The sequence below is a fragment of the Lissotriton helveticus genome, chromosome 3_2 (genome assembly GCF_964261635.1).
Source record: "Lissotriton helveticus chromosome 3_2, aLisHel1.1, whole genome shotgun sequence".
In the NCBI taxonomy this organism is placed as follows: Eukaryota; Metazoa; Chordata; class Amphibia; order Caudata; family Salamandridae; genus Lissotriton; species Lissotriton helveticus.
In genome coordinates this window covers 318,031,537-318,045,075 of record NC_136062.1, presented here as the reverse complement: position 1 = coordinate 318,045,075, position 13,539 = coordinate 318,031,537, and the positions used below count along the sequence as shown (strand labels likewise).

The window sequence follows — 13,539 nt, the reverse complement described above, 5'->3', positions numbered from 1 at the left end:
TAAAAATGAAGTAAAAGCTATCCTCATGGCTAAATACACTTGAACTATTATCTCGAACTCTGTTAATACTATGCACCGATCTGTACTACATGTTTGACCCCTTTGCTTATTTGTATTGTTATCTTATTACTCACATGATTGGCTTTGCAGCCACCTACTTGTACTGTTTGATCTATTGATATATCTGTCTGACTATGCTCCCTCATGTACCCCTCTTTGTAAAGCGCTCTGATATCTGCAAAGATCTTGTCCGCGCTATGTAAAACTTTCAAAATAAATAAAATAAAATAAATACCAGACGGAGTTTCCATAGTGGTTACTAGGCTCCATTATACCCTAGGGAACCCAAAGAAGCCGGTGCATAATATTTGGTTCACCAGGCTTCTCACTAGAGCAGCAAAAGGGTTTACCCAGAGGGAGAACCAATGAGCCATCACTTACCAACTTGCAGTAGGCCTCTCTTGCAATCCTTGTGGGTCCATAAGTTACGAAATCGACCAATACGTTACAGCGCTTCTGGATCCTGCTGCTCTAGGAGTAGATCTGGACAAGAGAAGTCTTTTTTCCAGCCGTATTGAGCAAACTATCTGTCGTAAAACTTGGTTGTGTCCATCACTCCATAATTCCCACAGCTTGCAATGCTACCACTGTGTGCAAAGGTCAGGGTCTGCATGTTAAGTGGAACACATTAACCTGCAGCAAGAACCCCTTTGTTGGAGCCAAGGTTGCCTTTACTTACAAAAAAACATAAAAACGTTGGCTTACTGTCTATTGGTTTTCTTTAAATACATTCCGTCTGGACTGCAGTTGGATTGCTTCCGAGTACAATGTTATCGCTCAAGAGTCGCCGATAGACCTGTCACCTTACAATTGTCCTGTGTTCAGCGTATTTTGCACATTGCTCTATAATCCATGTACAAAAAAAAATTGATTGTCACTTGCATTGCACCAGGTCAGTCTTTGAGTAAAATAAGTTTGTGAGATGAAGTCGGTTAATACCGTTATAGATCAGTCACTTTCTAACTGACCTGTGGTTTGCGTACTTTGCACACTGTTTTTAACTCATGTCAACAAAAAATGAACCCGTTTTTACATCACCCCTTAATATGTGGCTCAGCTGAACTTTTCCTGTTTGTATTCTGTAGATTGTCTTCTTACAACAGCTATGTGTTTCGTGTATTTTTGTACACAGTCTAACTCTTATGTGCCAAAGCCGCTTCGTATGGGGTTAAGATTCCCTCTTATTTGAACGGTTCACCTGAACTCTCTCTGCTAGTATTCAGCTATGTCTTTTTTATAACATTATTGTACTATTGGTCACTGTACAATCAACTTTTGAAAAGGTTTTAATTAACCAAACAATAAAAGATTGATATGCAGTGCTTGAAAAGTGGTACATTCCATCCCACAAACCAAAGTCAAGAGACAGAAAAAACAAAATGCAAACTTATCTTAGTCAAAGCTGCCAGGACTACGCCAATGCTGATGCAACAGACCTGCTTTAAGGAAATCCACACGGCGACGAAATGAGTGCAAGTGTTTGTTTTCTGAACTTCTCTGGGACCTTTATATATTATCTTCATTCTAACGTCACTGTTAATCAATGACAACTCGTAAACTGTGTTCTGTCATTCTATCAGCAGAGGGAGCAAGATGCAAGCATGTAAACTTAGGGAAAGATTCCGATGCTGAAAATGGCTGTCATTTAAAAGTCAACTAACAGTATACATCTATAGGAATGGATAATTATCACATCACAGGGCACAGACATTTCAGAATTGATCACACACCATGTTTAATCCACTAGACAATAAAGGGAATGTTTTGCTACATTTTACTGTTAAACTGCAGAATGATTCAAAGCTCGGATAACAGTCATTTATTGATAAACCACTTTAAACAGAGTAGTTGTAGGAACCAACACATTCTACCTATATCAATACACACATCAAGCCCATGAAAGTAGAGCGTGTATCTCAATCTCCACAAAGGACAGAGCACATTGTGAACGCCACACCCTCTACAATAATTTGGATATCAGCTGAAGACATGTAGGCCACCAAAAGGTAGGCACAGTGTACTCACCACTCCAGCGCTCCCTGCAGGGCGGTGGGCCGAGGGAGGTCAATACACTCGATCAGAGAAGACACATGCACAAGGATCACACCCAGCATACTGACAGAGATAACAAGCAGACAAGCCCTTCCTTTCACACAATGGGTAGGCCATTTCCAAACAATGGAGGTCACCCTCCACAACAATGAATGCGCCCTCCACTCAAAAGGCGAAATCAGAAAATCCCTCCGAAGCCTCAACAAATCCATATATGCGGAAAGAGACTGTATCGGCAGACCCATCCTTCAATAAAGCAATGTTCACCTCCTCACTAGCACCAGCCAGTATTTTCGTACTGCACAGCACAGCACATTTAATACACACAAGAGCATCAGTTTTCTGTGTTGCTTTACGGAATTATACAACAAGGTCACGTCATCAAACGTAGGCCCTGTTCTTAATCTGCTGCTGTGTCACTTCATGTGCCGCTAAAACCTCAGCTGTTTCCCCCTGGAGTGCAATGTTTTACAGAACTACTTATATGCTCTGATGAGCTTTATTTGTTGAAGTCTGCAAATGTACGCCTTGAGAGCAGATTTCTGTTGCGTGATTACAACACGTTAGGAACTGGAGGCATTACGATGCTCATTTTAAACCTATTTCTAGACAGTATGTGATTTGCATTACTGTTTATGATCTGTTACACAGCAATCAGCTGAATATTCACGCATCTCCTCCTCCCTGCTAGTCATTCTCCTGCCTTTCTCCTTTGTCCACACTCCCTTCACGTTCACAGCTACACTTCATCTCTCTATACACCCTTCCCCTTAGCCCATTCATCCTTCTGTTTCCTCACTCCCCCCTCGTCCTCCTTTACAAACTCCCTTCTCCATCCTTCTACCGGCCTCTCCTTACTTTTGCTCTCTCTTTTTTGGGTCTTGTCCGAGATGAGACAGTGTATCCACTATCTCTTGCAAGGCATTTTGTTAGCTTACAGTGGGATGAGAGCCTGCTGTTTGACTACCACTGGTTGCCTTCATCGCCACTCTCATTTGCTGGCTTCTGATTTGCTAACAAGGAACTTGCCAGAATACTTGAGTGCATGTGTCTTCGTGTTGCTTGTCACCATCACTCATCCCCATGCCTCTCCTTCTTGTCGTTTGTCCTATGCCTCGCATTAATGCAAGTTTCCTCCCCGTTTCTTCACCTCAATATCCGTGTTGTTGCTTGCCCCCTCCTGCCCTTATGCTGCTACTTGCCCCCTCCTGCCCAGTGTTACTTATCCCCTCATGCCCCGTGTTGCTGCTTGCTCCTCCGATCCTCCTTGTGGTTGATTGACACTTCTCGCCCCAGAATTACTTGTCTTTAAATATCCTACTCCACCATTGCTCACTTCCACCTTCACCAAATGCACGTTGTCACACTAAACAATACATGACCCTGCTATTCCACATCACTTCATACCATATTTCCCTTCACACATCACAACTTTATACATAAATCAGTGCTACTGCATGCCACAACACCTCAAACACCCATCCTCCCTTACAGACACACACACTAGACACCAATAGTAAAATGACACACACTTCTCACTATATCTCAAACCACACCAACCACACACAACAATGATGGCAAATTAGGAGTCCTACTAGGACTCACCATGCAGAGTGAAACACTAGAGACTGGGTGTTAAGCCTTGCAACACGCCACAACCCCCCTCACCACGATACGCTAAACCAATGTAAATATTTTATCACACCCCAGACTTCCACTATATGTCCACCAACAGCATAAACCAACCATCAACATGACTCAGGGCACTAGCATGAAGCACCACTCGACCACCCACAACCATCTACACACTGAATCACATGCTGCCATACTACTCTAAAAATATCAATACACATCCACTATATCAAAAGACTATACACAAACCATAATACGACATAACCACACACCCTTCCATTCTGGCAACTTTGGAGTTACTGCCGGCATATAAATAACAGATGTTCTGAGATACAAATCCGTAATTTAACATGTTCCTTTCTACATCAGAGACCTACACCTTTCATATTCAAGATATCCAACTGAAGAACTCGACCCAAAACCTGCACCACAATAACAAACACGAAATGGTCTTGCCACCCAAAACATGGATTGCACCAGTAGATCATATGATCCATAACTTTGAACAAAACACACATCAAACCATCTTCAAACATAATCCATGCTACAGAATTGAACTGCCAATATGCTTTATACACAACCTCATCTACAAACTGCATCACACTCACAAATTCAACCCAAAATACAACATATTATATCTCCAAACCTTTCAATATCCAAACATCCACCTGAACACTAGATGGTTCATCAGTGCAACACGTATCATCAACAGCACATTGCATAACAGTATGCCACACTATAAAACAAAATGTCACACAAGCCTGAACACACCCATCGCATCTCACCAAACATGTCATAACTGCAACACATACTAGCTAACACTTGAGGCTATGACAGTATGATCACTTCACCGATAACTCAACCTCCACGTTCCAAAATAGAGCTACACACACACACACACACTCCAACACCTGCCCCTATCCGTCACAGACATAATACACATTACACCATTCTATTCTTCCAAATTACGGTCGCACAAATCAAAGGGTCCTCTGGAAGTAACTGATCTTGCGCAAAACAAGACCATAAGAACTTATTACCATCATCACATAATCATCAGTATAAGGAAAAAGCACAGATGCCACAACATCAACGGCTAAATATCATGAAATACAGTCACACATCTCAACACCAGTAGAACACATACCCCTTAAGTGTAGATCTGCATCAATACATAAAAACACACTGGCGAAATTGAGCTCAAAGGTATAAAGGACCAACCTGCTCGCATCAGACTCTCCTTTGCCCACCACTACATGTGTTTCATGTTACTGTTGTCTCTTGCTAGTGTGTGAATTTCATGTATCACCTAACTTCTCATTCACAGCAACTGCCAACCCTTACCAGGACCTGGATCTGACCGATGGCCAAAGGGCACTCCCGCCCTCCAGCAAGCCCACAAACAGAGGCAGACAAATCAACATACTATCAAATATGCATAACTCCAGAGGAAGACTCCAATTGACACCACATCAAGCACTATCAGGCTATATTCAAAAGTAATATAATGCACGTCTGCAACTTTATGGAATTTAAAGAACCAGTACCTGGTGGGAATGTTTCCTTCACTCTAGACAGACATGGCTTATTTACTCTTAAAACTACATTTAAAACTAGCCAATGTGAAACTCATTTGCCGTACCTTAGCAGTTGCGTTAGCTCTTACTTCTGGACTACTGCTTATGTCCACAGTCTCATACACATGTTCATAAACCTATGAAAACAAAGTATTAAAAGGTTAGATGTCAATTTGCAGTATTTTAGTTTTAAAATGTCTTGATGCTTTTACTTTGTCTATGAGTCTTTGGACTATAAACATAGATATATTGCGTTCAAAAACATTAGGAGAGTAAGTGAAAACAGTCAATGGCTTTCTAATGCAGTAGATTGTAATGACTGTCATTAAATCGAGGATTGTGGTCTTTCTAAAGTAAAAAAACAAACTCTGTGCTCACTGTGCCTATTTTATATACTTCTAATGGCTATAAAAGCTACTTGTAAGATCCCAAACTATGTATACAGAAAATAACAAGTTGATGAAAGGCTGTGGTTCCTACAAAAACGTTATGATATTACCCCAAAAGATTATGAGTTTTGTAAGGTCAGAGCTCAAGAGATACAAATGAGAAGTAAAATTCCACCTAGAAATCCATGTTTGTTGAGGTGCTGTTGTATAGCGTTTTAGGACCCTAGTGTCATTTACCGATTCATGCCCTTATATAGGTATAATTCACCTTGCCCTTATATAGGCATAGAAATCATAACCATATTTAGACATAACCCATCCAGTCCAAATACAGGCATGGCTACTTCCACTAGTTCCAAAAAGCCACAACGATTTCTTGGAAAACTCGGCTTCAGCAGTCAGGGACATCGCCTTTCTTGAATATTGATTTGTCCTAGAAATCATGGCGTTTTCAAAGAAGGAAAATGCTACTTACCAGTATGCATCTGTTCTTGGCATGTAGAGCTGCAGAGTTGTACACTATGCATTAGATCGCCACCTGGTGTTGGGCTCGGATGATTGCAGATTGTTGTCTTCTTGGAAGAAGTCTTTGTAGTCACGAGATAGGTGACTCCTCCCTTGGACAATACTGCGCATGGGCATCGGCTCCACCCTTAGATTGTTTTTCGCCATGATGGGAAATTATGGAGCTAGTAAAAGTTAAGAAAGAAGGATGTCCATGCGTGTGCATCTATGTAAGATGAAAAACTGGAACGGATACAAGTCCCGGGGAGGCGGGAGGGCGTGTACAACTCTGCAGCTCTACATGCCAAGAACAGATGCATACTGGTAAGTAGCATTTTCCGTTCGAGGCATATGGGCTGCAAATTGTACACTATGCATTGATTGGGCAGCAGTGTCTCCCTTAGCGGTGGTCACCTGTATCCGTTGCAGTAGTTTGAAAGAGAGTTCTAAGGACAGCTTGGCCTACAGCAGCTTGCTGCTTGGCTTGCACATCAACACAATAGTGTTTGGTGAATGTGTGTGGTGTTGGCCATGTTGCTGCCTTGCATATGTCCTCTAGGGGTATGTTTCCTAAGAAAGCCATAGAGGCTCCTAGTTTGCGAGTGGAGTGCGCTCTAGGAGGAACTGTTAATGTACGTTTAGCTTTAATATAGCATATTTGTATACACTTTACATTCCACCTTGCAATACTACCCTTTGAGATGGGGTTGCCTTTATGTGGAGGAGAGAAAGATACAAACAGTTGTTTTGTGTTTCGAAAGGATTTAGTTCTATCTATATAGTATAAGAGAGGCCTCTTAACATCTAATGTGTGTAAAGCCCTTTCCGCTACAGAGTTTGGGTTTTGGAAAAACACTGGTAGCTCTACGGATTGATTTAGGTGAAAAGGAGTGATAACCTTAAGAAGAAATTTTGGATTAGATCTAAGAACCACTTTGTTAGGATGTATTAGAAAAAATGGTTCTTGTATAGTGAAAGCTTGTATCCCACTTACTCTTCTGAGAGAAGTAATGGCAACAAGGAAAGCTGTTTTCCATGTTAGGAATTGCAGTTCACATTTATGTAGCGGCTCGAAAGGGGGTCCCATGAGTCTTGTAAGGACAATTTTGAGGTTCCACACAGGAGAAGGTGGCAATCTGGGTGGGATTATTCTCTTTAATCCTTCCATGAATGCTTTGATTGCAGGTACTCTGAAGAGAGACAGAGGTTGCCTGATTTGTAAATAGGCTGCAATTGCTGCAAGGTGCAGGCGTATGGAAGAATATGCCAAATTGGACCTTTGTAAGTGTAAAAGGTAGCAAATGATATTCTGGATGGAAGCATCCAGGGGATCAATTTGATTAATGTTGCAATAAATGGCAAATCTTTTCCATTTAGCGGCATAACACGCTCTGGTAGTAGGTCTCCTAGCCTCTTTAATGATGTTCATACAGTCTGGTGGTAGGTTTAGATAACCATACTCTAAGACTTCAGGAGCCAGATCGCCAAATTCAGTTGGTTGGAGTCTGGGTGTCTGATTTCTCCATGGTTCTGTGTTAACAGGGAGGGTGTGAGCCATAGCTTTTGATGTGGAACTAGAGAGAGATCTAGTAGTGTGGTGAACCACGGTTGGCATGCCCATGTGGGAGGTACTAGGATTAGTGTGAGAGACTGTTGTCTGAGCTTGCGCACTACTAATGGAATGAGTGGGAGAGGCGGAAAAGCGTACGCAAATCTGCTTGACCAGTTCATCCATATCGCATTGCATTCGGACAGTGGGTGTGGAAATCTGGCGGCGAAGGCTGGGCATTTTGTGTTTTCATGTGTGGCATACAGATCTATGTGTGGGTGCCCCCACCTTTGGAAGAATGGCTGAAGAACTTGTGGATGCAGTTCCCATTCGTGAATCTGTTGTGACTGCCGATTTAACAGATCTGCTATCTGATTGTGAACTCCTGGAGGGTGTTCCGCTAACAGATAAATGTTTTGAGGAATGGCCCATCTCCAAATGTTCTGTGCAAGTCTGGCCAATTGCAGAGAGTGTGCCCCCCCCTGTTTTTGTATATAGTACATGGCTGTCATATTGTCCGTCCGGATTAGGACAGCTTTGTTTTGTATTTGAAGTTGAAAAGTCTTGAGTGCTTAGAATTATGCTAGCAGCTCTGGATATTTGATATGGAGCAGTTTTTGTGGATTGGTCCATTGGCCCTGAGTTGTGTGATGTAAGAGATGGGCTCCCCACCCTGTGAGGGATGCGTCTGTTGTGAGCATTACTTGTGGAACAGGCTCGAGGAACGGCCGCCCCTTTGTCAAGTTTTTGGTGTTCCACCACTGCAGAGAGCGATGCGTGCGGCTGTCTACCAACACCAGGTCTGTTAGTTGACCTTGAGCTTGGTTCCACTGTTGTGCTAAGCATTCTTGTAATGGGCGCATTTGCAATCGTGCGTGTGGTACTATGAAGATGCAAGATGCCGTCATGCCTATTAGTCTCATAAACACCTTAGCTTGCAGAGATTGTTGGTTTTGAAAAGCTGAGACTAAGGCTTGAATGCTGTGTATCCTTGCCGGACTGGGATACGCTAGAGCCGTAGACGTGTTTATTGTAGTCCCTAGATACTGATGTACATGCGAAGGCTGCAGGTGCGACTTGGTGTAGTTTATCGTAAACCCTAAGTCGTGCAATGTTTGTATTGTCTGATGTGTGTGTTGGACACACTAATTGAATGACTCGGCTTTTATGAGCCAGTCGTCCAGATAAGGGAAGACATGTATTTGTTGTCTTCTGAGATGTGCTGCTACCACTGCTAGACATTTTGTGAATACTCTTGGTGCCGTTGTCACTCCGAATGGGAGGACTTTGAACTGGTAGTGTTGTCCTTCTAGTACAAACCTTAGATACTTTCTGTGGGCAGGATGTATGGGGGTATGGAAGTAGGCGTCCTTTAGATCTAGTGTTGTAAGGAAGTCGCCTTGTTGCAGCAGTGGAAGCACTTGTTGTAGAGTGATCATATGAAAATAATCTGATTGTATGTAATGGTTGAGGGGCCTTAGTGTTCCGTCCTTTTTGGGAATTAGAAAGTACAGCGAGTAAACCCCTATTCCTTTTTCTTCTAAAGGAACTATCTGAATAGCATCTTTTTGTAGAAGTGATAGAACCTCCTGTTGAAGCAGAGTCAGATGGTCTGTAGACATTGGACGCTGCCTGGGAGGTATGTGTGGAGGGGTTGCTGTAAGTTCTAGGCAGTAGCCATGTTGGATAGTCTGTCTTACCCACTTGTCTGTTGCAATGGAGTTCCAGACAGGTAGGAACTGTGTTGTTCTGCCCCCTACAGGAGTAGAATGCTGTGGGGGGAACAGAGGGAAGTCACTGTTTTGAGGCGGAAGAGGATCGGTTTGTTATTGTTACCGCGACCTCTCCCTTTGTTATTATTGCCTCTGTATCCTCCTCTAAAGTATCCCTTGTTAGAGGATGTTTGGGATTTGAAAGATGTTGTAGTGTCTGTTCCAGTTTGTTTGGAGCCTCCTCTGTACGTGGAGCGATGAAATGAGTGTTGGACCCTGCTCAGCCCAAGCACCGCAGGAGCGTAGCATGCACCAGTCCCCTTCTCTTGTCCACCAAAAACCCACAGGAGAATTATACTGTGAGTATTCCAGTGGACCCGAAAAGAGGGTGGTATAACACGAGACACCAAGTCTCCCACCCTGTAGAACGTCAGGACACGGCTCCCTCCTTCACGCCTCTGCACCTGGAGTCAACAAGGGAAAGACAATCTCTCAATATACATAAATCCTATATAGCCTCTATATCCATGACCATGTACCACCAAAACATGCACCCCCTCCTTACCAGTGGTAAGCGCAGGCTTGGCTTCGTGTAGGGACTGGTATCTCCAAAATAAAAATAAAGACACTACAAGGAGATGAAAACCAGTCAGGGGCACGAAGAACACAGTGTCCTGAGTTCAGTGAAGGTGCAAAGCTAGGCACCGTAAAAGGGGAAAAAAAAGAAAGGCTGGGAAGGGATTCCGCTAACCCCAGCTACAAAAAAAACCCTTAAATAAGTAAAATGGGACAAGGGACAAAAGAGAGACTAGCGACTCTCCTTCCAACACGCCAGCGTTTGTAAACACGATATTAGTAGCGGAATGACCCGAAACGTCACTTCCGTGCGCCGAACGATGTGGACAGGCGCTTACGTGAAAAATGCCCAGATGTAAACAAACAGCGCGATAGATACCGCGCTGCCGACAAAAGACAATAGGTGAGAACGGGAGCCCCCGCTCACACCACAAACAAAATACACAAACGCTGGCAACTACAAGGGAGGGAGCAGAAAAACGGGTCTGGCACAAAAATAGGGGAAGGGGAACTAAACTTACTCTCTGACACAGCGGGGAAGGACAAGGCAACCAAACGAACAGAAATCCCCCACGAGCCCGTGGGAGACAAAAAGGAGCAAGAGGGCAATGGGAACTCCTCAGCAAAGCACAGGAAACGAAGGAGCCGGATACCAAGGTCACAACGATGGCGATATCGAGCGATGAAAAAAAGGTAGGATACAGATTTATACCCATAACCCAGGTCATGTGATGGTGGCCCATGGTCACAGAAACAGGACTAACTGCCGTTTCCTAACAGTACCCCCCCCCTACGACCCTCCCCACGGGACGGGGCTTCAAGGGATGCTGCCTATGGAACAATCGGACCAGTCGAGGGGCATGAACCCCACCAGCCGGCTCCCAAGTCCTGTCCTCCTGTTTATATCCCTTCCAGTCAATCAAGTAGAAGAGACGACCCCTAATCCGTTTAGAGTCGCAGATGGCATGCACCTCAAATTCTTCCTGACCATCAATTGTCAATGGAGGTGGTGGGGGCAACTCCTGTGCAGAAGGTATGTAAGGTTTCAACAATGAAGCATGAAACACAGGGTGTACCCCATAGTCCTGTGGCAACTCAAGCTTCATTGCAACCTGGTTAATGACCTGGACTATTGGAAAGGGACCTACGTACCTGGGTTGCAATTTACGGGACCCTTGCAACCTCAAGTTACGAGATGCCAACCACACCAAATCACCCACCTTATATGGGGGAGCTGGGGCCCGATGTTTATCCGCTTGTGCCTTCATAGCAGCCTTGGCCTCCACCAGACTCTCCCGGGCCAAGCCCCAGATGTCACTCAATTGCCTACAAATCCCATCAATGGCTGGCATGCGTCCCGTGGGCTGAATAGCTACCGCCCTAGGGTGGTACCCAAGTGAACAATAGAATGGGGTCATGCCCAAAGCGGAGTGTAAGCTGTTGTTATATGCAAACTCAGCAATGGGCAGAGCCGTCACCCATTCACATGACAAGGAGGTAATCAGACATCTCAAGTACTGTTCCATTGTCTGATTGGTTCGCTCAGTCTGTCCATCAGACTGAGGATGGTATGCCGAGGACAAACGTATCTCTGTCTTCAGGACCAGACACAGTTCGGACCAAAAATGGGACACAAATTGTGCCCCCCGATCAGATATAATCACCTCTGGCAACCCATGTAAACGTACTACTGAAGACATAAAGACCACCGACATTTCTTTTGCTGTAGGGATTTTGCGGAGTGGTATGAAATGTGCCATTTTGGTGAATAAATCCACCACCACCAATATAGCCGTATATCCAGAGACTAATGGCAAATCAGTTACAAAATCCATACTTATGGTATGCCACGGGGATGGCGGTACCTCCAAGGGGCACAAAAGCCCTGAGGGCTTACAGTGCGATGGCTTGTTGATGGCACATACAGGGCATGACTTAACATATCCCTGAATGTCACTTATCATGGAGTCCCACCAAAACCACCGCTCACACAGTTCTCTTGTCTTTCTCATCCCTGGATGTGCCACCAGTGCAGATGAATGGCACCACTCCAAGACCTCATTCCTTAGCGAAGGAGGGATTACCATCCTGTCCCCATGATACAACAACCCTTCCTTCCTTCTAACCTGAGGCACAGATAACAAAGGAGCTAGATCCAAAAGCTTCAATCGCTCTTTCACCAAACCAGGAAAATCATCCATACCCATGGCCCCCACTATCCGCTTACTCTCAATCATGGCCCTATTCTCCGTCACAGGTTCTTCTCCTTTGGGTTCACCATGTATCCGAGAAAGGGCATCGGATTTAACCTGTTGGGCCGCCGGCCTGTAGGTGATGACAAAATCGTATTCATTAAAGAATAACACCCACCGCATCTGACGAGGTGTCAATGCCCTAGCGGAACGGAAGAATTCAAGATTTTTGTGGTCTGTATAGATGGTGATAACGTGTCTGGCACCCCACAAATAGTGTCGCCATTCCTCGAATGCCAATTTTACAGCTAGCAATTCCCGTTCGGCCACTGTATAGTTCCGTTCGGCGGGCAACAAAGTCTTTGAGAAAAAGGCGATTGGATGCATATGACCGGTAGTTTCGTCACGCTGGGATAACACCCCACCCACAGCACACATGGATGCATCGGTTTCTACGAAGAACGGCAGGGCAGGATCAGGGTGCACCAATACAGGGGCTGAAGTGAAGTGCTCCAATTAAGACCGAAAAGCTTTCTGAGTCTCACTGGTCCACTCAAAGGGGACACCCTTCCTCAACAGACGAGTCATCGGTGACACTACCTCAGAAAAATGCGTAATGAATCGCCGATAGAAGTTGGCGAAACCCAGGAGTACCTGGATCTGTTTCACAGAGGTAGGCACAGGCCAGGTCACAATGGCCTGTATCTTCCCCGGATCCATTCGTATCCCCTTTGCTGAAATAATGAAACCAAGAAACTCTACCTCTTGGGTGTCGAACTGGCATTTCTCTAGTTTGGCATAAAGATGGTGCTCCCGGAGTGTCCGCAATACCTGAAGTACATGATCTGTATGCTCTGCCCTTATTTCAGAAAACACAAGAATATTGTCTAGATAGACGATAACTGTGCGATCCCGATATTCACTAAGCACCTCATTAATGAAGAACTGGAATGCCGCCGGCGCATTACATAAGCCGAACGGCATTACGGTGTACTCATACAGACCATACTTGGTCCTAAAAGCCGTCTTCCACTCATCCCCGGGTCTCATCCTTATCAGGTGATAGGCTCCCCGCAAATCCAATTTTGTAAATACGGTAGCCCTGCGGAGCTGATCTAACAACACGGAGATGAGTGGAAGAGGGTACCTGTTCTTCACTGTGGCCGCATTCAAAATCTTATAGTCCACACATGCCCTAAGGGTCCCTTCCTTCTTAGGAATGAAGAAAATAGCAGATGACACAGGGGAGGAAGACGGACGAATGAACCCGAGTCTTAACATCTCATCGATGTACTC

The 13,539-nt window shown here is 44.5% G+C and overlaps 1 protein-coding gene across 1 annotated transcript in view; it reads right to left on the bottom strand.

Moving 5' to 3' along the window:
* The window catches only part of LIN7C (lin-7 cell polarity scaffold C), a 189,897-nt gene that overhangs the window by 85,794 nt on the left and 90,564 nt on the right, over nt 1-13,539 (bottom strand). Inside the window, exon 3 of the mRNA XM_078684205.1 lies at nt 5,387-5,458. Coding sequence (XP_078540331.1) covers nt 5,387-5,458 — 72 coding nt within the window. The remainder of the gene's footprint in view (nt 1-5,386; nt 5,459-13,539) is intronic.